The 25,710-nt window shown below is 44.0% G+C and overlaps 1 protein-coding gene across 2 annotated transcripts in view; it reads left to right on the top strand.

Annotated features, from left to right (window-relative positions):
• The window catches only part of kcnn3 (potassium intermediate/small conductance calcium-activated channel, subfamily N, member 3), a 99,690-nt gene extending 74,310 nt beyond the window's left edge, over positions 1-25,380 (top strand). For both annotated transcript variants that reach the window (XM_031837529.1, XM_031837525.1), the window contains exons 7-10: positions 7,868-7,978; positions 18,956-19,083; positions 19,707-19,776; positions 24,639-25,380. In XM_031837529.1, the coding sequence (XP_031693389.1) occupies positions 7,868-7,978; positions 18,956-19,083; positions 19,707-19,776; positions 24,639-25,007 (678 nt within the window). In that variant the 3' untranslated portion in view covers positions 25,008-25,380. The remainder of the gene's footprint in view (positions 1-7,867; positions 7,979-18,955; positions 19,084-19,706; positions 19,777-24,638) is intronic.
• Positions 25,381-25,710: the final 330 nt, after the last annotated feature.

Genomic DNA, 25,710 nt, shown 5'->3' on the forward strand with positions numbered 1-25,710 from the left:
TTGCTCCAGAGCCTTTCCGTTCACCTTCACACTCCTGGGCCAGACTACACTCAATCATATGACCCACTGAAGAGATGAGTCTTCAGTAAGGACTTGAAGGTTGAGACCGAGTTTGCGTCTCTCACATGGGTAGGCAGACCATTCCATAAAAATTGAGCTCTATAGGAGAAAGCCCTGCCTCCAGCTGTTTGCTTAGAAATTCTAGGGACAATTAGGAGGCCTGCGTCTTGTGACCGTAGCGTACGTGTAGGTATGTACGGCAGGACCAAATCAGAGAGATAGGTAGGAGCAAGCCCATGTAATGCTTTGTAGGTTAGCAGTAAAACCTTGAAATCAGCCCTTGCTTTGACAGGAATCCAGTGTAGGGAGGCTAGCACTGGAGTAATATGATCACATTTTTTGGATTCTAGCAGCCGTATTTAGCACTAACGGAAGTTTATTTAGTGCTTTATCTGGGTAGCCGGAAAGTAGAGCATTGCAGTAGTCTAACCTAGAAGTGACAAAAGCATGGATTAATTTTTCTGCCACATTTTTGGACAGAAGGTTTCAGATTTTTGCAATGTTACGTAGATGGAAAAAAGCTGTCCTTGAAACAGTCTTGATATGTTCTTCAAAAGAGAGATCAGGGTCCAGAGTAACGCCGAGGTCCTTCACAGTTTTATTTGAGACGACTGTACAAGCATTAAGATTAATTGTCAGATTCAACAGAATATCTCTTTGTTTCTTGGGACTTAGAACAAGCATCTCTGTTTTGTCCGAGTTTAAAAGTAGAAAGTTTGCAGCCATCCACTTCCTTATGTCTGAAACATATGCTTCTAGCGAGGGCAATTTTGGGGCTTCACCATGTTTCATTGAAATGTACAGCTGTGTGTCATCTGCATAGCAGTGAAAGTTAAGATTATGTTTTCAAATGACATCCCCGAGAGGTAAAATATATAGTGAAAACAATAGTGGCCCTAAAACGAAACCTTGAGGAACACCGAAATTTACAGTTGATTTGTCAGAAAACAAACCATTCAGAGAGACAAACTGATATCTTTCCGACAGATAAGATTTAAACCAGGCCAGAACTTGTCCGTGTAGACCAATTTGGGTTTCCAATCTCTCCAAAATAATCGATGGTATCAAAAGCAGCACTAAGGTCTAGGAGCACGAGGACAGATGCAGAGCCTCGGTCTGATGCCATTAAAAGCTCATTACCACCTTCACAAGTGCAGTCTCAGTGCTATGATGGGGTGTAAAACCAGACGGGAGCATTTCGTATACATTGTTTGTCTTCAGGAAGGCAGTGAGTTGCTGCCTTTTCTAAAATATTTGAGAGGAATGGAAGATTCGATATAGGCCGATAATAATCAAGGTTTGGGTTTTTCAAGAGAGGCTTTATTACTGCCACTTTTAGTGAGTTTGGTACACATCCGGTGGATATGTTCAACATAGGAGTGCCAAGCACAGGAAGCAGCTCTTTCAGTAGTTTAGTTGGAATAGGGTCCAGTATGCAGCTTGAAGGTTTAGAGGCCATGATCACTTGAGTGTCTCCCTTGATCCTAGGTCCTGGCAGAGTTGTGCAGACTCAGGACAACTGAGCTTTGAAGGAATACGCAGATTTAAAGAGGAGTCCGTAATTTGCTTTCTAATAATCATGATCTTTTCCTCAAAGAAGTTCATGAATTTATTACTGCTGAAGTGAAAGCCATCCTCTCTTGGGGAATGCTGCTTTTTAGTTAGCTTTGCGACAGTATCTAAAAGGAATTTCGGATTGTCCTTATTTTCCTCAATTAAGTTGGAAAAATAGGATGATCGAGCAGCAGTAAGGGCTCTTCGATACTGCACGGTACTGTCTTTCCAAGCTAGTCGGAAGACTTCCAGTTTGGTGTGGCACCATTTCCGTCCAATTTTCTGGAAGCTTGCTTCAGAGCTCGGGTATTTTCTGTATACCAGGGAGCTAGTTTCTTATGAGAAATTGTTTTTAGTTTTTAGGGGTGCAACTGCATCTAGGGTATGGTTAAATTGAGTTCCTCAAGGTTAAATTGAGTTCCTCAGTTCGGTGGTTAACTGATTTTTGTCCTCTGGCGTCCTTGGGTAGACAGAGGGAGTCTGGAAGGACATCAAGGAATCTTTGTGTTGTCTGTGAATTTATAGCATGACTTTTGATGTTCCTTGGTTGGGATCTGAGCAGATTATTTGTTGCAATTGCAAATGTAATAAAATGGTGGTCCAATAGTCCAGGATTATGAGGAAAAACATTAAGATCCACAACATTTATTCCATGGGACAAAACTAGTTCCAGAGTATGACTGTGACAGTGAGTAGGTCCAGAGACATGTTGGACAAAACCCACTGAGTCGATGATGGCTCCGAAAGCCTTTTGGAGTGGGTCTGTGGACTTTTCCATGTGAATATTAAAGTCACCAAAGATTAGAATATTATCTGCTATGACTACAAGGTCCGATAGGAATTCAGGGAACTCAATTAGGAACGCTGTATATGGCCCAGGAGGCCTGTAAACAGTAGCTATAAAAAGTGATTGAGTAGACTGCATAGATTTAATGACTAGAGGCTCAAAAGACGAAAACGTCATTTTCTTTTGTAAATTGAAATTTGCTATCGTACATGTTAGCAACACCTCCGCCTTTGCGGGATGCACTGGGGATATGGTCACTAGTGTAGCCAGGAGGTGAGGCCTCATTTAAAACAGTAAATTCATCAGGCTTAAGACATGTTTCAGTCAGGCCAATCACATCAAGATTATGATCAGTGATCAGTTCATTTACTATAACTGCCTTTGAAGTGAGGGATCTAACATTAAGTAGCCCTATTTTGAGATGTGAGGTATCATGATCTCTTTCAATAATGACAGGAATGGAGGAGGTCTTTATCCGAGTGAGATTGCTAAGGCGAACACCGCCATGTTTAGTTTTGCCCAACCTAGGTCAAGGCACAGACACGGTCTCAATGGGGATAGCTGAGCTGACTACACTGACTGTGCTAGTGGCAGACTCCACTAAGCTGGCTAACAGCCTGCTGCCTGGCCTGCACCCTATTTCATTGTGGAGCTAGAGGAGTTAGAGCCCTGTCTATGTTGGTAGATAAGATGAGAGCACCCCTCCAGCTAGGATGGAGTCCGTCACTCCTCAGCAGGTCAGGCTTGGTCCTGTTTGTGGGTGAGTCCCAGAAAGAGGGCCAATTATCTACAAATTCTATCTTTTGGGAGGGGCAGAAAACAGTTTTCAACCAGCGATTGAGTTGTGAGACTCTGCTGTAGAGCTCATCACTCCCCCTAACTGGGAAGGGGCCAGAGACAATTACTCGATGCCGACACATCTTTCTAGCTGATTTACACGCTGAAGCTTGGTTATCTCTGACTGTTTTATCCTAACAGAAACATCGTGCCGACGTGGATAACAATATCTCTATACTCTCTACACTCGCCAGTTTTAGCTTTAGCCAGCACCCTCTTCAGATTTGCCTTAACGTCGGTAGCCCTGCCCCCTGGTAAACAGTGTATGATCGCTGGATGATTCGTTTTAAGTCTAATACTGCGGGTAATGGAGTCACCAATGACTAGAGTTTTCAATTTGTCAGAGCTAATGGTGGGAAGCTTCAGCGTCTCATAACTGGAGGAGTAGAGACAAGAGAAGGCTCGGCCTCTGACTCCGACTCGCTGCTTAATGGGGAAAAGCGGTTGGAAGTTTCTGTAGGCTGAATGAGCGACATTGGTTGAGCGTTCCTACAGCATTTCCCTCCAGAAACCATGAGAAAGTTGTCCGGCTGCAGGGACTGTGCCAGGGGATTTATACTAATTACTATCTGTACTTACTGGTGGCACAGACGCTGTTTCATCCTTTCCTACACTGAAATTTCCCTTGCCTAACGATTGCGTCTGAAGCTGGGCTTGTAGCACAGCTATCCTCGCCGTAAGGCGATCGTTCTCCTGTATATTATGAGTACAGCGACTGCAATTAGAAGGCATCATGTTAATGTTACTACTTAGCTTTGGCTGTTGGAGGTCCTAACGAATCATGTCCAGATAAAGCGTCGGAGTGAAAAAGTTTAATGAAAAAAAAAAGTTGAAGGAAAAACCAAAAATATAAACGGTAATTAAAAAGTAAAAACCGTAAAGTTGTCAGGTAGCAAAGTAAGGTTGGCAACAAAACGCACAGCAACACGTAAACAAGTCTGCAAGTTGTGACCGGAAATGGCGTCAAAATCACAGGACACTTTAGAATGCTCAGCTTTAGCACACTTTGCCAACCCAGATGTCTTAGCCGTTTCTGAATCCTGGCTTAGGAAAACCACCAAAAACCCTGAAATCTTCATTGCTAACTATAACGTTTTCCGCCAAGATAGAACTGCCAAAGGGGGCGGTGTTGCAATCTACTGCAAAGATAGCCTGCAGAGTTCTGTATTACTATCTAAGTCTGTACCCAAACAATTTGAGCTTCTACTTCAAAAATGCACCTTTCCCGAAACAAGTCTCTCACTGTTGCCACTTGCTATAGACCTCCCTCTGCCCCCAGCTGTGCCCTCGATACCATATGTGAACTGATTGCCCCCCATCTATCTTCTGAGCTCGTGCTACTAGGTGACCTAAACTGGGACATGCTTAACACCCCGGCCATCCTACAAACTAAGCTTGATGCCCTCAATCTCACACAAATTATCAATGAACCTACCAGGTACAACCCCAAATCAGTAAACACGGGCATCCTCATAGATGTCATCCTAACTAATTCGCCCTCCAAATACACCTCTGCTGTTTTCAATCAAGATCTCAGCGATCACTGCCTCATTGCCTGCATCCGTAATGGGTCTGCGACCAAACGACCACCCCTCATCACTGTCAAACGCTCCCTGAAACACTTCTGCGAGCAGGCCTTTCTAATCGACCTGGCCGGGGTATCCTGGAATGACATAGACCTCGTCCCGTCAGTAGATGATGCCTTGCTATTCTTTAAAAGTGCCTTCCTCACCATCTTAAATAAGCATGCCCCTCTCAATTTTTTTTATAACTAGGAATAGATATAGTCCTTGGTTCACGCCAGACCTGTCTGCCCTTCACCAGCACAAAAACATCCAGTGGCGTTCTGCATTAGCATTGAATAGCCCCCGTGATATGCAACTTTTCAGGGAAGTTAGGAACAAATATACACAGGCAGTTAGAAAAGCTAAGGCAAGCTTTTTCAAACAGAAATTTGCATCCTGTAGTACTAACTCAAAAAAGTTCTGGGACACTGTAAAGTCCATGGAGGATAAGAGCACCTCCTCCCAGCTGCCCACTGTTCTGAGGCTAGGAAACACTGTCACCACCGATAAATCCACTATAATTTCAATAAGCATTTCTCTACGGCTGGCCATGCTTTCCACATGGCTACCCCTACCCCGGTCAACAGCACTGCACCCCCCACAGCAACCCACCAAAGCCCCCAACATTTCTCCTTTACCCAAATCCAGATAGCTGATGTTCTGAAAGAGCTGCAAAATCTGGACCCCGACAAATCAGCCGGGCTAGACAATCTGGACCCTCTCTTTCTAAAATTATCTGCCGAAATTGTTGCAACCCCTATTACTAGCCTGTTCAACCTCTCTTTCGTATCGTCTGAGATTCCCAAAGATTGGAAAGCTGCCGCGGTCATCCCCCTCTTCAAAGGGGGTGGCACTCTAGACCCAAACTGCTATAGACCTATATCTATCCTACCCTCTTTCTAAGGTCTTCGAAAGCCAAGTTAACAAACAGATTACTGACCATTTCGAATCCCACCATACCTTCTCTGCTATGCGATCTGGTTTCAGAGCTGGTCATGGGTGCACCTCAGCCACGCTCAAGGTTCTAAACGACATCATAACCGCAATCGATAAGAGACATTACTGTGCAGCCGTATTCATCGGCCTGGCCAAGGCTTTCGACTCTGTCAATCACAACATTCTTATTGGTAGACTCGACAGCCTTGGTTTCTCAAATGATTGCCTCGCCTGGTTTACCAACTACTTCTCTGATAGAGTTCAGTGTGTCAAATTCTTGGGCCGACTCTCTTTTCTGTATACATCAATGATGTTGCTCTTGCTGCTGGTGATTCTCTGATCCACCTCTACGCAGACGACACCATTCTGTATACTTCTGGCCCCTCTTTGGACACTGTGTTAACTAACCTCCAGACGAGCTTCAATGCCATACAACTCTCCTTCTGTGGCCTCCAACTGCTCTTAAACGCAAGTCAACCTAAATGCATGCTTTTCAATCGATCACTGCTCGCACCTGCTTGCCTGTCCAGCATCACTACTCTGGACGGCTCTGACTTAGAATACGTGGACAACTCCAAATACCTGGGTGTCTGGTTAGACTGTAAACTCTCCTTCCAGACTCACATTAAGCATCTCCAATCCAAAATTAAATCTAGAATCGGCTTCCTATATCGCAACAAAGCATCCTTCACTCATGCTGACCATCCTACCGATCCTCGACTTCGGTGACGTCATCTATAAAATAGCCTCCAACACTCTACTCAACAAACTGGATGCAGTCTATCACAGTGCCATCCGTTTTGTCACCAAAGCCTCATACATTACCCACCCTTGCGACCTATACGCTCTCGTTGGTTGGCCCTCGCTTCATACTCGTCGCCAAACCCACTGGCTACAGGTTCTCTACAAGTCTCTGCTAGGTAAAGCCCTGCCTTATCTCAGCTCACTGGTCACCATAGCAGCACCCACTCGTAGCACGCGCTCCAGCAGGTATATCTCAGTGGTCACCCCCAAAGCCAATTCCTCATTTGGTCGTTCCAGTTTCGTTCCACTTTCCTTCCAGTTCTCTGCTGCCCATGACTGGAACGAAGTGCAAAAATCTCTGAAGCTGGAGACTCACATCTCCCTCACTAGCTTTAAGCACCAGCTGTCAGAGCAGTTTACAGATCACTGCACCTGTACATAGCCTATCTGTAAACAGCCCATCTATCTACCTACCTCATCCCCATACTGGTATTTATTTATTTATTTTGCTCCTTTGCACCCCAGTATCTCTACCTGCACATTCATCTTCTGCCGATCTACCATTCCAGTGTTTAATTGCTATATTGTAATTACTTCGCCACCATGGCCTATTTATTTCCTTAACTTACCACATTTGCACTCACTGTATATAGACTTTTTGTTTTCTTTTGTTCTACTGTATTATTGACTGTATGTTTTGTTTATTCCATGTGTAACTCTGTGTTGTTGTATGTGTCGAATTGCTTTGCTTTATCTTGGCCAGGTCGCAGTTGTAAATGAGAACTTGTTCTCAACTAGCCTGCCTGGTTAAATAAAGGTGTTCTCAACTAGCCTACCTGGTTAAATAAAGGTGTTCTCAACTAGCCTACCTGGTTAAATAAAGGTGTTCTCAACTAGCCTACCTGGTTAAATAAAGGTGTTCTCAACTAGCCTACCTGGTTAAATAAAGGTGTTCTCAACTAGCCTACCTGGTTAAATAAAGGTGTTCTCAACTAGCCTACCTGGTTAAATAAAGGTGTTCTCAACTAGCCTGCCTGGTTAAATAAAGGTGAAATAAAATAAATACAAATAAAATAAAATACATTTCAAATGTCATAATATCTCTCTCTCTCTCTCTCATCTGAGATTCATTCTCTCTCACTCCCTCCATCCTTGTTGTCTGTTAATGATACACAGATTGTCCTCTGCCTTTCTTTCCCTCGCTTTTCCTAATTGAGATCCACAGATTGACTTTCCCCTCACTCACTCACTCACTCACTCTCTCTCTCTCTCTCTCTCTCTCTCTCTCTCTCTCTCTCTCTCTCTCTCTCTCTCTCTCTCTCTCTCTCTCTCTCTCTCTCTCTCTCTCTCTCTCTCTCTCTCTCTCTCTCTCTCTCTCTCTCAGGGTGCGGGCTGTACAGCTCTGGTGGTTGCCGTGGTAGCAAGGAAGCTGGAGTTGACCAAGGCGGAGAAACACGTCCACAACTTCATGATGGACACACAACTCACCAAGAGGGTATGTGTGTGTTTATGTGAGTGTGTGTCTGCATGTGAGTGTGTATCTGCATGTGTTTGTGTGTGTATGTATGTGTGTGTGTTTGTATGCTGTTGGCCTCTGATCTGGTTCTCTGCAGCACGCAAACTGATTGGCCCTCAGATGCACACGCGGCACCCTGCGATGAAGTGACGCTGTTCCCCCAAGAGAGAGTGTTGTGTTGCCAGTATGGAAAGCACTGGGCAGGGGGACATTTCTCTCCCTTACCGTCCTCTTTCTCTCTATCTCCCCCTTCTACATCTTTCTTTACCCATCTGTATTTCTCACCCACCTTCTCTTCGTCCCTGGGCCATTCTCCCTCCCTCCCTCCCTCCCTCCCTCCCTCCCTCCCTCCCTCCCTCCCTCCCTCCCTCCCTCCCTCCTTCCATCCATGCACTGGTCCTTCTCAATTTTTCATGCAGTTTAAAGATCCAAGTTTCAAAAATAGCCCCCACTATGAAATATGTAGGGTACATTATGTCTCTGTGTATCTGGCAGGCGAGAGGAGAGCAGAGCAGAGAGAGGTGATCAATAATTTTAGCTTAGATAAAGTATCGACTCAGCGAAGGGAAAGAAGGACTCAGCTCTCAGCTCCTCTCTGGGAAGGGGAAGCTCGGACCAGACCACAGCGAAGGGAAAGAAGGACTCAGCTCTCAGCTCCTCTCTGGGAAGGGAAAGCTCGGACCAGACCACAGCCGAAAACAGAGGAGCCACTTGGTCTCTTTAGGAAGTTTCACACACTCCGATGGGTTTGGCTTTTCTCACACAGGGGCATGCTCACTGGTACAGGCGCATGCACAAACACAAGCCTGCACATGCTCTGAGGCATGCACCCTGCCTGCAGTCTGGCACACACACAGTTACAAAGAACTGGGATTTTAGGGTCGAAAACATACTCTAGAATATTTGTAAAATGGCTGCAAAATGATCTCAGGGCTATAGTAGAGCGTAGTTTTCTTTTTTTTTTGTATTCAAGGTTGCTACTGTGGATACACCGCCTGGGAACTCAAGGACATTTTCTCTCTTATTCATCATTGACCTTTATGGCTTAGATAAATATTTGGCCACTGTTTTTAATGTTAGGATGTAACCTTCTGAAAACCTTCAGGGAACTCTTTCTATTGGTCAGAAAACATCCTCTGTCTCCCATAGTAACTTGGTCGATTAATGGCATTCACTGGTTAAACCATGTGTCAAACTCATTCCAAGGTGGGCCGAGTGTCTCTCCCTTGTACTTGATTGGTGAATTAAGATCACTGATTAGTAAGGAACTCCCAGCACCTGGTTGTCTTGGTCTTAATTCAATGGAAAAAACTAAAACCTGCAGACTCTAGGCCCTCCATGGAATGAGTTTGACACCCCTGAGTTATACCCTAAGCCAATGAGTTTGAGGTGGAAGCACAATGTATTTTATTCACTGACCTGTTGGCTATCTATTGGTTTAGTGTTTAGTGTTTAATCCCAACAAAACCCAAACGCACACTCTATCTCACACACACACACACACACCTCCCACAGGCCTTTAACTTGAGAAGGAGAGGTTTCTCCTGCATCCTAGGTGACATTAATGAGAAGCTCCAAGTGAAGATGACAAGGTCTTGTATGTCTCTTTCTCTCGCTCCTCTCTCTGTCTCTTTCTCTTTCTCTCGCTCCTCTCTCTCTTTCTCTCTCGCTTCTCTCTCTCTCTCTCTTTCTCTTTCTCTCGCTCCTCTCTCTCTTTCTATCTCCCGCGCCCTCTCTCTATTTCTCGCTCCTCTCTCTCTTTCTATCTCCCGCGCCCTCTCTCTTTCTCTCGCTCCTCTCTCTCTCTCTTTCTCTCGCTCCTCTCTCTCTTTCTATCTCCCGCGCCCTCTCTTTCTCTCGCTCCTCTCTCTCTTTCTATCTCCCGCGCCCTCTCTCTTTCTCTTTCACTCTCCATTTACCTCCCTCTTTCCTCTCTCTTCTCTCTCTCTCTCCTTCTCTCTCTCTTGTCCTCACTCTTGTCCTTAACTCTCTCTCTCCTTTCTTATTCAGCCTTGACTCTCTCTCTCTCCTTTCTTATTCAACCTTGACTCTCTCTCTCTCTCCTTTCTTATTCAGCCTTGACTCTCTCTCTCTCCTTTCTTATTCAGCCTTGACTCTCTCTCTCTCCTTTCTTATTCAGCCTTAACTCTCTCTCCTTTCTTATTCAGCCTTGACTCTCTCTCTCTCCTTTCTTATTCAGCCTTGACTCCCTCTCTCTCCTTTCTTATTCAGCCTTAACTCTCTCTCTCTTCTTTCTTATTCAACCTTGACTCTCTCTCTCTCTCTTCTTTCTTATTCAGCCTTAACTCTCTCTCTCTTCTTTCTTATTCAACCTTGACTCTCTCTCTCCCTCTCCTTTCTTATTCAGCCTTAACTCTCTCTCTCCTTTCTTATTCAGCCTTAACTCTCCCTCTCCTTTCTTATTCAGCCTTAACTCTCTCTCTCCTTCCTTATTCAGCCTTGATTCAATTCAAGGGGCTTTATTGGCATGGGAAACATGTGTTAACATTGCCAAAGCAAGTGAGGTAGATAATATACAAAGTGAAATAAACAATAAAAATGAACAGTAAACATTACACATAGAGAAGTTTCAGAACAATAAAGACATTACAAATGTCATATTATATATATATATACACAGTGTTGTAACAATGTACAAATGGTGAAAGGACACAAGGGAAAATAAATAAGCATAAATATGGGTTGTATTTACAATGGTGTTTGTTCTTCACTGGTTGCCCTTTTCTCATGGCAACAGGTCACAAATCTTGCTGCTGTGATGGCACACTGTGGAATTTCACCCAGTAGATATGGGAGTTTATCAAAATTGGATTTGTTTTCGAATTCTTTGTGGATCTGTGTAATCTGAGGGAAATATGTCTCTCTAATATGGTCATACATTGGGCAGGAGGTTAGGAAGTGCAGCTCAGTTTCCACCTCATTTTGTGGGCAGTGAGCACATAGCCTGTCTTCTCTTGAGAGCCATGTCTGCCTACGGCGGCCTTTCTCAATAGCAAGGCTATGCTCACTGAGTCTGTACATAGTCAAAGCTTTCCTTAATTTTGGGTCAGTCACAGTGGTCAGGTATTCTGCCGCTGTGTACTCTCTGTTTCGGGCCAAATAGCATTCAGTTTGCTCTGTTTTTTGTTAATTCTTTCCAATGTGTCAAGTAATTATCTTTTTGTTTTCTCATGATTTGGTTGGGTCTAATTGTTCTGCTGTCCTGGGGCTCTGTAGGGTGTGTTTGTGTTTGTGAACAGAGCCCCAGGACCAGCTTGCTTACGGGACTCTTCTCCAGGTTCATCTCTCTGTAGGTGATGGCTTTGTTATGGAAGGTTTGGGAATCGCTTCCTTTTAGGTGGTTATAGAATTTAACAGCTCTTTTCTGGATTTTGATAATTAGTGGGTATCGGCCTAATTCTGCTCTGCATGCATTATTTGGTGTTCTACGTTGTACACGGAGGATATTGTTGCAGAATTCTGCGTGCAGAGTCTCAATTTGGTGTTTGTCCCATTTTGTGAAGTCTTGGTTGGTGAGCAGACCTCAGACCTCACAACCATAAAGGGCAATGGGCTCTATGACTGATTCAAGTATTTTTAGCCAAATCCTAATTGGTATGTTGAAATTTATGTTTATTTTGATGGCATAGAATGCCCTTCTTGCCTTGTCTCGCAGATCGTTCACAGCTTTGTGGAAGTTACCTGTGGCGCTGATGTTTAGGCCAAGGTATGTATAGTTTTTTGTGTGCTCTATGGCAACAGTGTCTAGATGAAATTTGTATTTGTGGTCCTGGTGACTGGACCTTTTTTGGAACACCATTATTTTGGTCTTACTGAGATTTACTGTCAGGGCCCAGGTCTGACAGATTCTGTGCATAAGATCTAGGTGCTGCTGTAGGCCCTCCTTGGTTGGTGACAGAAGCACCAGATCATCAGCAAACAGCAGACATTTGACTTCAGATTCTAGTAGGGTGAGGCCAGGTGCTGCAGACTTTTCTAGTGCCCGCGCCAATTCGTTGATATATATGTTGAAGAGGGTGGGGCTTAAGCTGCATCCCTGTCTCACCCCACGACCCTGTGTGAAGAAATGTGTGTTTTTTGCCAATTTTAACTGCACACTTGTTGTTTGTGTACATGGATTTTATAATGTCGTATGTTTTACCCCAACACCACTTTCCATCAGTTTGTATAGCAGACCCTCATGCCAAATTGAGTCAAAGGTTTTTTTTAAATCAACAAAGCATGAGAAGACTTTGCCTTTGTTTTGGTTTGTTTGGTTGTCAATTAGGGTGTGCAGGGTGAATACATGGTCTGTTGTATGGTAATTTGGTAAAAAGCCAATTTGACATTTGCTCAGTACATTGTTTTCATTGAGGAAATGTACGAGTCTGCTGTTAATGATAATGCAGAGGATTTTCCCAAGGTTACTGTTAACGCATATTCCACGGTAGTTATTGGGGTCAAATTTGTCTCCACTTTTGTGGATTGGGGTGATCAGTTCTTGGTTCCAAATATTGGGGAAGATGCCAGAGCTAAGGATGATGTTAAAGAGTTTTAGTATAGCCAATTGGAATTTGTTGTCTGTATATTTGATCATTTCATTGAGGATACCATCAACACCACAGGCCTTTTTGGGTTGAAGGGTTTTTATTTTGTTCATTCAATGTAATTGGAGAATCCAGTGGGTTCTGGTAGTCTTTAATAGTTGATTCTAAGATCTGTATTTGATCATGTATATGTTTTTGCTCTTTATTCTTTGTTATAGAGCCAAAAATATTGGAGAAGTGGTTTACCCACACATCTCCATTTTGGATAGATAATTATTTGTGCTGTTGACTCTCTCTCTCTCTCCTTTCTTATTCAGCCTTAACTCTCTCTCTCCTTTCTTATTCAGCCTTGACTCTCTCTCTCCTTTCTTATTCAGCCTTGACTCTCTCTCTCTCCTTTCTTATTCAGCCTTGACTCTCTCTCTCTCCTTTCTTATTCAGCCCTGAACTCTCTCTCTCTCTCCTTTCTTATTCAGCCTTGACTCTCTCTCCATCTCTCTCTCCTTTCTTATTCAGCCCTTAACTCTCTCTCACTCTCCTTTCTTATTCAGCCCTGAACTCTCTCTCTCCTTTCTTATTCAGCCTTGACTCTCTCTCTCTCCTTTCTTATTCAGCCTTTACCAGATGATAACGCCCACACAGAGGGTTCCCTTCCTCACACTCACTCCTCTTCTCTCTCTCTCTTTCTCATTCCCCTTTTCATGGCTCTCTTACTCTATCCTCCATATCTCTTCAGTGATTGGGTTAATTCTAATTGAAGTCAGTCAATTCAGGAAGTAAACTGAAAAAAAAAAATTCAATCACTTCCTGAATTGAGGGACTTTAATTCAAATTGACCCCAACCCTGCTGATGTCATTGCTAAATGATCTCCCTCTCTCCCTATGTGTGTGAGAGAGAGACACGTGTCTACTTCCTTTGTCACCTTTGACATGAGCTAAAGGTCACAGGTAAACACATGTTAGCCAGTGACACGCAGCGTTGAAGGGGAGGTAGGTGGGAGGTCGTTGCCAGGGTAATTGGAAGTTTGTTGATGTTACGTGTTCTCCAAGAAAACACCATTCTAATGCCTTGTCCTCATTGCTAATTATACACGTTACACACATTAGATATCAATTGCACTGTAAGCAGAAACTACATTTTACCATGGGGACACAGAGTAATCATATAAAGCTGTAGAAACCATGTTCTCTGAGTTGGTAATTGCCATTGACAATCCACAAACACATGACAATCATTACCATTGTCACGTAGAGTAGGCAGAAGGCTAAACTGGAAAACCTAACCTTTGTCAAAAAAAAAAGATGTTCTTCTGTGCTTCTGGGTGTTTATTTATTTATTTATTTATTTCTGGGTGTTTATTTACAAAGTGTTCCGGAACAAAAACAACAGTACTGCCATCAAACATATGGGACAGCTAAACACAATGCTGCCCCACTCACAGCTCAATCCAAAATGCCTCTCCATGAACTGAAAGAGAGGCTCCTTTTGTAGAAAGGAACAATTAACACTAATTAATTAAGCAATTACCTATTCAAACCTACATTTTACATTTAACTAAACATACTAAAGTATATACATTGCAACACGTTTATGAAACAATATCCCAATATAACATTTACAAAATTACATCACTACTGACATAGTGTCTTTCAATATGTCCATTTACATCAATTTACATTTCCATCAATATGTCCATTTACATTAATGAGCCATTCGGGACAGGCACTACAAAGTCAGCCCAATTCCCTTAGCTCGGGTCCTTATCCAGCATACCCGGAAGCTACAGAGTTTGAGAGAGAGGAAAAGAACAAACAAACAACGCGCTAATCCATAACAACGATAAGTAAAATACATATTGCTTATATTAAATATGAACACTTGTCTATTTCTTTATACCATAACCGGTTACTGACGTAAGTGTGAAATGTATTTACTAAAATAGTGAAGTTAATTTGTGTGTCGGCCCACATTGTTAATTTATCTGATAACGGAGCAGGGAGGAGTGAAGAATGTGTGCGTGCGTTAAAGAACCAAATGCTGCCCGCGGCAAGTGACGGACGTCTACGTCACAACCATTATTAATGATAATAATTGATAATTTCCAGTTAAAAAATAAACAAAAAATCATTGATATTAATATCACCTAGATTCCAGCTCATCCCTCTGGTCCTCCTCTCTGGTCCTTGACCTGTTAGCCCAGTACATGTTATCCTGTAATCCCACATTAAGCGTTACCACACAGTTAATCCGATTAGTGACCAGATGTTGGACTGTTTTGCTGGAGTTATTGGGTTTTGGGCTCTAGACTGTGAAACTGTTTATATTGAGAGGATGCCCTCCCCCCGCCCTGAGGTACATTCCAATGCTCACAGTGGAGGAGTGAGTGGACTTAGTGATGTCATGTCCTTAGCCCTCACTGTCTCCCCCTCATATGGAGTGGTCACCCACAATTCCCAGCAACCTGCCCACCCTCATGGTTCACTCCCCTTCAACCACCTGTTGATATGATAATAACATGAATATATAGTATATAATAATATGGTAATAACATGGATATGTAGTATATAATAATATGATAATAACATGGATATGTAGTATATAATAATATGATAATAACATGGATATGTAGTATATAATAATATGATAATAACATGGATATGTAGTATATAATATGATAATAACATGAATATGTAGTATATAATATGATAATAACATGAATATGTAGTATATAATATCATAATAACATGAATATGTAGTATATAATAATATGATAATAACATGGATATATAGTATATAATATGATAATAACATGAAATGTAGTATATAATATGATAATAACATGAATATGTAGTATATAATAACATGATAATAACATGAATATGTAGTATATAATAATATGATAATAACATGGATATGTAGTACATAATATGATAATAACATGGATATGTAGTATATAATAATATGATAATAACATGGATATGTAGTATATAATAATATGATAATAACATGAATATGTAGTATAAATCATAATATAATATGATGGTTAGTTAGTATATATGTGGCCCATGCAGGAATCAAATCTCTAACTCTGGGGTTGCTAGCACCATGCACTAACAGGTGGAGCCGTCAGAACCACCACCATTGTTCTCCAAATTGCATTCGCATTTGGTCACAGTGAGTTTGCTGTGTTATGTAAGGAAGGATCCAGAATAGAAACAAAGCTGACTCCAAGTACGAGGTCAGGTCATGATAACCATATGGCACCAACATGGCTGGCCAGTGCCCAGGTAGGGGGAAGCCATACGGCACCAACATGGCTTCCCTGTGCCAAGGTACAGATGTAGGATCTTAATTTGAACCAGTTTGCTACAGCAGGAAAATAATTCTGCAGCAACAAGACATGTGAATTATTATGTGGATGGACATTTGTGTAGGGGTTGATACATTTTTCATAAGCCAAAATCAAGTCTGACATTTCAAATACACTACAAGTTCTCCTGCAGCAGGGTGATCAAGTTAAGATCCTACATCTGTAGGGGGAAGCCATTGTCTGTGCCCAAAAATGTTTGTACCGTGTATGGTGCTGCTACCATGTTGTGTTGCTACCATGTTGTGTTGTCATGTGTTGCTGCCTTGCTATGTTGTTTTCTTAGGTCTTTCTTTATGTAGTGTTGTGTTGTCTCTCTTGTGGTGATTTGTGTTTTGTCCTATATTTATATTGTAATTATATTATTTTTTAAATCCCAGGCCCCCGTCCCCGCATGAGGCCTTTTGCCTTTTGGTAGGTGGTCATTGTAAATGAGAATTTGTTCTTAATTGACTTGACTAGTTAAATAAAGGTTAAATACATTTTTAAAAAATGGAAAAAATGGCAGCAACATGGCTGGCTGGGAAGGAGATGCCCATATGGCCCTAATAGGGATACCAGATTGAGTAGGGAGAAAACCTAACAATGGGATTTCCTGAGGTTCAACGTTATCTTCCTTTCCTAATCTATCTCTGATCTGAATTAATATTGTGTTAATTAATATGTGTTCAGTATCAACACTGAAAACAGCAGGACACGTGAAAGAATGACAGTTATTTAAGATGTCTAACCTCTTGCAGTCTCTATTCCCTGCTGTCTGTTGTACTGATCCTGTTATAAGCTTTAGGAGAAGTCTATCTGCAGACCTCCTCCCAAATAAATAGGAAGGTGGAGCTAGTCTTGGTCCTGAAAGTACCGGAGTAAAATGGAGCAGACATAAACTGCCATCTTTTATCACTATCATCTTAACCATGAGATGAATCAGCTGACAGATGACATTTGACCTGCCAATCTACTAAGGGTTCTGTGGATACTAGATGTTTATTAAACTGCTCTCCAATAACCTGTCCTGTCTGTCACTATTCTAGAGGAACTTCAGTTCACTAAAACATGACCTGTAGGATTTAACCATTGGATGCCACTTCAAACAACTGTTATGTTACAACCAATAAGAACCCATAACCCAAGATGTTGACACACACAAATAGGTTATGACAAGGGCGGTAACAGCACCCATATGTGACTAACAAGGATGATAGCGTTGTAACTATGTGACTAACAAGGATGATAGTGTTGTAACTATGTGACTAACAAGGATGATAGTGTTGTAACTATGTGACTAACAAGGATGATCGTGTTGTAACTATGTGACTAACAAGGATGATCGTGTTGTAACTATGTGACTAACAAGGATGATCGTGTTGTAACTATGTGACTAACAAGGATGATAGCGTTGTAACTATGTGACTAACAAGGATGATAGCGTTGTAACTATGTGACTAACAAGGATGCTAGCGTTGTAACTATGTAACTAACAAGGATGATAGCGTAACTATGTGACTAACAAGGATGATAGTGTTGTAACTATGTGACAAACAAGGATGATAGTGTTGTAACTATGTGACTAACAAGGATGATCGTGTTGTAACTATGTGACTAACAAGGACGATAGTTTTGTAACTATGTGACTAACAACGACGATAGTGTTGTAACTATGTGACTAACAAGGACGATAGTGTTGTAACTATGTGGCGATAAAGTTGCTAGGGAGCACCTTGGAGTTGTTGTGACATCATTATGACACACAATTTCAGAATGTGCCAGCCAGCAAATGCAATGACATTTCCTACCTGCATGTTATCTGTCTACCTTCTGATTAAAACACACTCTCCTAGGTTGAATGAACTCTCCCACCAGCCCTAAGAACTGCTGTGTGTGTGTGTGTGTGTGTGTGTGTGTGTGTGTGCGTGCAGTCCTTGACTGCGGTGGACTCATGCTGATTAGCAGTGCTGCCAGGTCCTTTGTGCTCCTCAGACGGGGGGATAATTGTTTTGTTCACTGCACAGCATCTCTTTGAAGTCCTCATTCAATTTATGTCTTCAGAGATGTTCCCTCATTCAAAGGAAGGGGTTGAGGGGATTTTTCAGGCCCCTGTGTTGTAATTGCATAGCAACCTACTAAACCACACAGAATATACATAATGTACATATATAACAAGGCTAGCTAGGCATCCCTGGTGCTGGAGTTCCAGAAGCAGTGTGTTTTTCCAGCCATGCAGCACACCTGACTGTACTTAGCATTTAACACACTGAGCTAATTGATCCATTTCACTGATTGATACATGCTCCCTCACTGCCACCCTCCAGGGTGTCCTACTGATGATTTAACAGTGTTCTTCAACCCTGGTCTTGGAGAACCACAGTGTGTGTGTGCAGGCTTTTGTTCTACCACAGCACTAACACACCTGGTTCAATTAATCAAGCTTGATTTGTTGAATGGTGTGTGTTAGAATGTGATTTGATATGGCAGAGGCGGTGACTGTGACTCCTCCCAGGTCTCTCCTCTGACCCTCCCTAAGGACAGGTCTGTGTGGATGAATAGTATTGGGCTTTGGAGGCTGACTCCCTAAGGACAGGTCTGTGTGGATGAATAGTATTGGGCTGTGGAGGCTGACTCTCCCTAAGGACAGGTCTGTGTGGATGAATAGTATTGGGCTTTGGAGGCTGACTCCCTAAGGACAGGTCTGTGTGGATGAATAGTATTGGGCTGTGGAGGCTGACTCTCCCTAAGGACAGGTCTGTGTGGATGAATAGTATTGGGCTGAGGAGGCTGACTCTACGTAAGGACAGTGTGTGACTGACTGTATGTGAGCAAATGTGTGTGGAGGGACAGAGAGAGTAGGGACTGTTGTACTCTCCAGGAGAAGAGAAAAACAGAGGAGTGAGTTGAAAGAAGACATTGTCTGTGTGTGGAGGGAGAGGAAGAGAGATGGAAACAGAACGAGAGAGAGGAAGATAGATGGGGAAGAGGCCGGGTAGATCTGCTGCCTGACTTGCTAAAGTGTAACTGTGTGTGTGTGTGTGTGTGTTCTCTCCGTGCAGATAAAAAATGCTGCGGCCAATGTTCTGAGGGAGACTTGGCTCATCTACAAACACACCAAACTACAGAAGAAGATTGACCACTCCAGAGTCCGCAAACACCAGAGGAAGTTCCTGCAGGCCATCCACCAGTGAGAGCACACACATCACATCTCTGACCCGCAGCCCTCAATACACTTACATGTATTAACAACCCAGACATATTGTCTAGCCTAGGTCTCTGTGGTTAGTTCAAGGACAGGAAACACTACATTGTGATTGGTTGACAGGGCTGACCCAGCATCATTATGAGAAACATCCTGATAGACGTGATTAACTATTTCTAGCTAGGTCATCCATGATGAATGAAAAACGCCATTGACCATGCAAACAGTGGTTAACCTGTGTTAATTAGTTGTAGAGGTTGGCTAGCTAGTCTGACACCTGTCTAGTCTGACATGAAAATAGATTAGACAATGATGGGTTTATACCTGCTCTGGAAGCCGAATGGAACTCCTGTCCAGTGAATGGTGCTAACTGAAGCTGTTGGATCAATTGGCTTCTACTGTATGTACTTCCTGGTCTGGTCTATGCTGTCTAATTCTAGAATCTGATGCTATACACCTGCTGCTAACCTAGCTGGGCTAATAACTGTTACCTGGCTGTGACCTAGCAGTTTTCTGGCTTAACTCTTTTGTGGATGCATCATCGATGTGTGTGTGTGTGTCACAGTGTGTAAGTGTGTGACACAGTGTATGTGTGTGTTTCTTTGCAGACTGCGTAGTGTGAAGATGGAGCAGAGGAAACTGAGTGATCAGGCCAACACTCTGGTGGACCTCTCAAAGGTGACACACACACACACACACATCACACACACGTAGAGCAATGTCAAATGCTGACATCTGTAATCATACAGGATATTGTTTACCTCTGTTTGCCACTGACTGGTGTCTTTGTGTACATGGACACTTCCGGATACAGAAAGCACCTCCTCCAAACAGCTAGGCTGCCCATAACAGTTGAAAGGGAGTAGTAGCTCGCTAGTTACTTTGCTTTAGTCTTACTGTACTCAGGCCTGCAATCTGAAGGCCATGTTTTATTTTTTATTTCACCTTTATTTAACCAGGTAGGCAAGTTGAGAACAAGTTCTCATTTACAATTGCGACCTGGCCAAGATAAAGCAAAGCAGTTCGACACATACAACGACACAGAGTTACACATGGAGTAAAACAAACATACAGTCAATAATACAGTATAAACAAGTCTATATACAATGTGAGCAAATGAGGTGAGATAAGGGAGGTAAAGGCAAAAAAACCAAAAAAAGGCCATGGTGGCGAAGTAAATACAATATAGCAAGTAAAACACTGGAATGGTAGATTTGCAATGGAAGAATGTGCAAAGTAGAAATAAAAATAATGGGGTGCAAAGGAGCAAAATAAATAAATACAGTAGGGAAAGAGGTAGTTGTTTGGGCTAAATTATAGGTGGGCTATGTACAGGTGCAGTAATCTGTGAGCTGCTCTGACAGCTGGTGCTTAAAGCTAGTGAGGGAGATAAGTGTTTCCAGTTTCAGAGATTTTTGTAGTTCGTTCCAGTCATTGGCAGCAGAGAACTGGAAGGAGAGGCGGCCAAAGAAAGAATTGGTTTTGGGGGTGACTAGAGAGATATACCTGCTGGAGCGTGTGCTACAGGTGGGTGCTGCTATGGTGACCAGCAGGCTGAGATAAGGGGGGACTTTACCTAACAGGTTCTTGTAGATGACCTGGAGCCAGTGGGTTTGGCGACGAGTATGAAGCGAAGGCCAACCAACGAGAGCGTACAGGTCGTAATGGTGGGTAGTATATGGGGCTTTGGTGACAAAACGGATGGCACTGTGATAGACTACATCCAATTGATTGAGTAGGGTATTGGAGGCTATTTTGTAAATGACATCGTCGATGTAGGATGATCAGTTTTACAAGGGTATGTTTGGCAGAAGAGTGAAGGATGCTTTTTTGCGAAATAGGAAGCCAATTCTAGATTTAACTTTGGATTGGAGATGTTTGATGTGAGTCTGGAAGGAGAGTTTACAGTCTAACCAGACACCTAGGTATTCAATCAGAACCGTCCAGAGTAGTGATGTTGGACAGGCGGGCAGGTGCAGGCAGGGATCGGTTGAAGATCATGCATTTAGTTTTGCTTGTATTTAAGAGCAATTGGAGGCCACGGAAGGAGAGTTGTATGGCATTGAAGCTCACCTGGAGGGTTGTTAACACAGTGTCCAAAGAAGGGCCAGAAGTATACAGAATGGTGTCGTCTGCGTAGAGGTGGATCAGAGACTCACCATCAGCAAGAGCGACCTCATTGATGTATACAGAGAAGAGAGTCGGTCCAAGAATTGAACCCTGTGGCACACCCATAGAGACTGTCAGAGGTCCGGACAACAGGCCCTCCGATTTGACACACTGAACTCTATCAGAGAAGTAGTTGGTGTACCAGGCGAGGCAATCATTTGAGAAACCAAGGCTATCGAGTCTGCCGATGAGGATGTGGTGATTGACAGAGTCGAAAGCCTTGGCCAGGTCAATGAATACGGCTGCACAGTGTTGTTTCTTATCGATGGCGGTTAAGATATCGTTTAGGACCTTGAGCGTGGCTGAGGTGCACCCATGACCAGCTCTGAAAACCATGTACTGTTAGTCTATGTACGTGGCTGAGACTGCCAAATATCAGTGCTACTAACTTGCACTTATATCCAAAGCTGTCCAAGCATGATACGAGGGGCTGGTATTTAAGAAGCACACAAACACATAAACATACAAACACACAATATCCTCTGACACACATAACTTTGCCCCCCAAATATATCTCAGCATTCCGCTGTTTCCATTCTGACCAGTCTGTTTCTGTGGCTTTGCGTCTCCTAGCAACCGGAACCAGTGTTAAAAATGGGATGACAGAGAGAGAAAACGAGAGAAGAGAGGGGGGGGGTGTATTTCTGTTAATGTGTGGGTGTGAATGCGTGAGAGAAAGAAAAAGAGAGAAAAAGAGAAAGAAAGTGAAAGAGAGGGTGGTTCGGTGTGTAGGTGGTGTGTGTGGGTCTCTATGGATCAGTGCCTTCTGCCACAAATATTTTCAATCGGCCACTCTTTACCATGGTTACGCTGCTCTGATGGGCGATGGAGGGATGTTCTATCTACCTGTACTCTCTCTCTCTCCTTTCTTATTCAGCCCTTAACCCTCTCTCTCCTTTCTTATTCAGCCTTGACTCTCTCTCTCTCCTTTCTTATTCAGCCCTTAACCCTCTCTCTCCTTTCTTATTCAGCCTTGACTCTCTCTCTCTCCTTTCTTATTCAGCCCTGAACTCTCTCTCTCCTTTCTTATTCAGCCCTGAACTCTCTCTCTCCTTTCTTATTCAGCCTTGACTCTCTCTCTCTCCTTTCTTATTCAGCCTTTACCAGATGATAACGCCCACACAGAGGGTTCCCTTCCTCACACTCACTCCTCTTCTCTCTCTCTCTTTCTCATTCCCCTTTTTCATGGCTCTCTTACTGAATCCTCCATATCTCTACAGTGATTGGGTTAATTCTAATTGAAGTCAAATCAAATCAAATTTTATTTGTCACATACACATGGTTAGCAGATGTTAATGCGAGTGTAGCGAAATGCTTGTGCTTCTAGTTCCGACAATGCAGTAATAACCAACGAGTAATCTAGCTAACAATTCCAAAACTACTACCTTATACACACAAGTGTAAAGGGATAAAGAATATGTACATAAAGATATATGAATGAGTGATGGTGCAGAGCGGCATTGGCAAGATGCAGTAGATGGTATCGAGTACAGTATATACATATGAGATGAGTATGTAAACAAAGTGGCATAGTTTAAAGGGGCTAGTGATACATGTATTACATAAGGATGCAGTAGATGATATACAGTACAGTATATACGTATACATATGAGATAAATAATGTAGGGTATGTAAACATTATATTAAGTAGCATTGTTTAAAGTGGCTAGTGATATATTTTTACATCAATTCCCATCAATTCCCATTATTAAAGTGGCTGGAGTTGAGTCAGTGTGTTGGCAGCAGCCACTCAATGTTAGTGGTGGCTGTTTAACAGTCTGATGGCCTTGAGATAGAAGCAGTTTTTCAGTCTCTCGGTCCCAGCTTTGATGCACCTGTACTGACCCCGCCTTCTGGATGATAGCGGGGTGAATAGGCAGTGGCTCGGGTGGTTGTTGTCCTTGATGATGTTTATGGCCTTCCTGTGACATCGGGTGGTGTAGGTGTCCTGGAGGGCAGGTAGTTTTCCCCCGGTGATGCGTTGTGCAGACCTCACTACGCTCTGGAGAGCCTTACGGTTGTGGGCGGAGCAGTTGCCGTACCAGGCGGTGATACAGCCCGACAGGATGCTCTCGATAGAAGTTTGTGAGTGCTTTTGGTGACAAGCCGAATTTCTTCAGCCTCCTGAGGTTGAAGAGGCGCTGCTGCGCCTTCTTCACGATGCTGTCTGTGTGAGTGGACCAATTCAGTTTGTCTGTGATGTGTACGCCGAGGAACTTAAAACGTACTACCCTCTCCACTACTGTTCCATCGATGTGGATAGGGGGGTGCTCCCTCTGCTGTTTTCTGAAGTCCACAATCATCTCCTTAGTTTTGTTGACGCTGAGTGTGAGGTTATTTTCCTGACACCACACTCCGAGGCCCCTCACCTCCTCCCTGTAGGCCGTCTCGTCGTTGTTGGTAATCAAGCCTACCACTGTTGTGTCGTCCGCAAACTTGATGATTGAGTTGGAGGCGTGCGTGGCCACGCAGTCGTGGGTGAACAGGGAGTACAGGAGAGGGCTCAGAACGCACCCTTGTGGGACCCCAGTGTTGAGGATCAGCGGGGTGGAGATGTTACCTACCCTCACCACCTGGGGGCGGCCCGTCAGGAAGTCCAGTACCCAGTTGCACAGGGCGGGCTCGAGCTTGATGACGAGCTTGGAGGGCACTATGGTGTTAAATGCCGAGCTGTAGTCGATGAACAGCATTCTCACATAGGTATTCCTCTTGTCCAGATGGGTTAGTTCAGTGTGCAGTGTGGTTCAGATTGCATCGTCTGTGGACCTATTTGGGCGGTAAGCAAATTGGAGTGGGTCTAGGGTGTCAGGTAGGGTGGAGGTGATATGGTCCTTGACTAGTCTCTCAAAGCACTTCATGATGACCGAAGTGAGTGCTACGGGGCGGTAGTCATTTAGCTCAGTTACCTTAGCTTTCTTGGGAACAGGAACAATGGTGGCCCTCTTGAAGCATGTGGGAACAGTAGACTGGGATAGGGATCGATTGAATATGTCCGTAAACACACCAGCCAGCTGGTCTGCGCATGCTCTGAGGGCGCGGCTGGGGATGCCGTCTGGGCCTGCAGCCTTGCGAGGGTTAACACGTTTAAATGTTTTACTCACCTCGGCTGCAGTGAAGGAGAGTCTGTTTTGGTTGCGGGCCGTGTCAGTGGCACTGTATTGTCCTCAAAGCGGGCAAAAAAGTGACTTATTTGAAGTCAGTCAATTCAGGAAGTAAACTGAAATTTAAAAAATCTAATCACTTCCTGAATTGAGGGACTTTAATTCAAATTGACCCGAACCCTGCTGATGTCATTGCTAAATGATCTCCCTCTCTTCCTGTGTGCGTGTGCGTGTGCGTGTGTGTGTGCGTGCGTGCGTGCGTGTGTACAGATGCAAAGTGTGATGTACGAGCTGATGTCGGAGCTGAACGATCGCAGTGAGGACCTGGAGCGGCAGATGCTGTCTCTGGAAACGCGGGTGGAACAGCTGACCACTGGCTTCAGTGCCCTGCCTGCCCACCTGTCTGCCACGCTGTCTGCCCAGCACACCACCTTGCTCCACCTGCTCCGAGAGAGGGACTACAGAGGAGGAGGATGGGGAGGTGCAGGTGGAGGAGGGACAGCCCTGGTCCCTGTTGCTCAGCTGGCCCCTGCCCATGCCCTGACCCCAAGCCCAACCCTGGCCCCAGAGCCACAGCAGCCCCCAGAAGTAACCATAGAGGGCAGCACTAGTCCCAATACTAGCACCTCCAGTTGTTGAAGAGAGGAGGAGGAGAGGATGGGAAGGGGAAAGAAGAGGTGAGGGTAAAGGAGGAGATAGAGGGCCAGTAGGAATACGGGATGAGGAGGTCAGCCCCAATACTAGCAACTTCAGATGCTGCAGAGAGGAGGGGGGGGGGGGGGGCAAGGGAGGTTGGGAGAGAGAGAAGGAGATGGAAACGGAGAGGGGAGAAAGGGGGATGAAGGTGGAAACAGATAACCAGGACTAATTCCAGAGGTTTTTAATGGAATCCAATCTAATGACAGGAAAACGTCTCCCTCTCTTTTTCCATTCGTCCCTCTCTATCCATCTTTCTCTATCTCTTTCTCTCCCTCCATCTCTCACCCTCTTCCCTCCCATCCCTCCATCTCTTCCCCTCTTCCCTCCCATCCCTCCATCTCTCCCCCTCTTCCCTCCCATCCCTCCATCTCTCCCCCTCTTCCCTCCCATCCCTCCATCTCTCCCCCTCTTCCCTCTCTTCCCTCCCATCCCTCCATCTCTCCCCCTCTTCCCTCCCCTCCCTCCATCTCTCCCCCTCTTCCCCCCCCTCCCTCCATCTCTCCCCCTCTTCCCTCCCATCCCTCCATCTCTCCCCCTCTTCCCTCCCATCTCTCCCCCTCTTCCCTCTCATCCCTCCATCTCTCCCCCTCTTCCCTCCCATCCCTCCATCTCTCCCCCTCTTCCCTCCCATCTCTCCCCCTCT

Source organism: Oncorhynchus kisutch, linkage group LG2 (assembly GCF_002021735.2).
Source record: "Oncorhynchus kisutch isolate 150728-3 linkage group LG2, Okis_V2, whole genome shotgun sequence".
In the NCBI taxonomy this organism is placed as follows: Eukaryota; Metazoa; Chordata; class Actinopteri; order Salmoniformes; family Salmonidae; genus Oncorhynchus; species Oncorhynchus kisutch.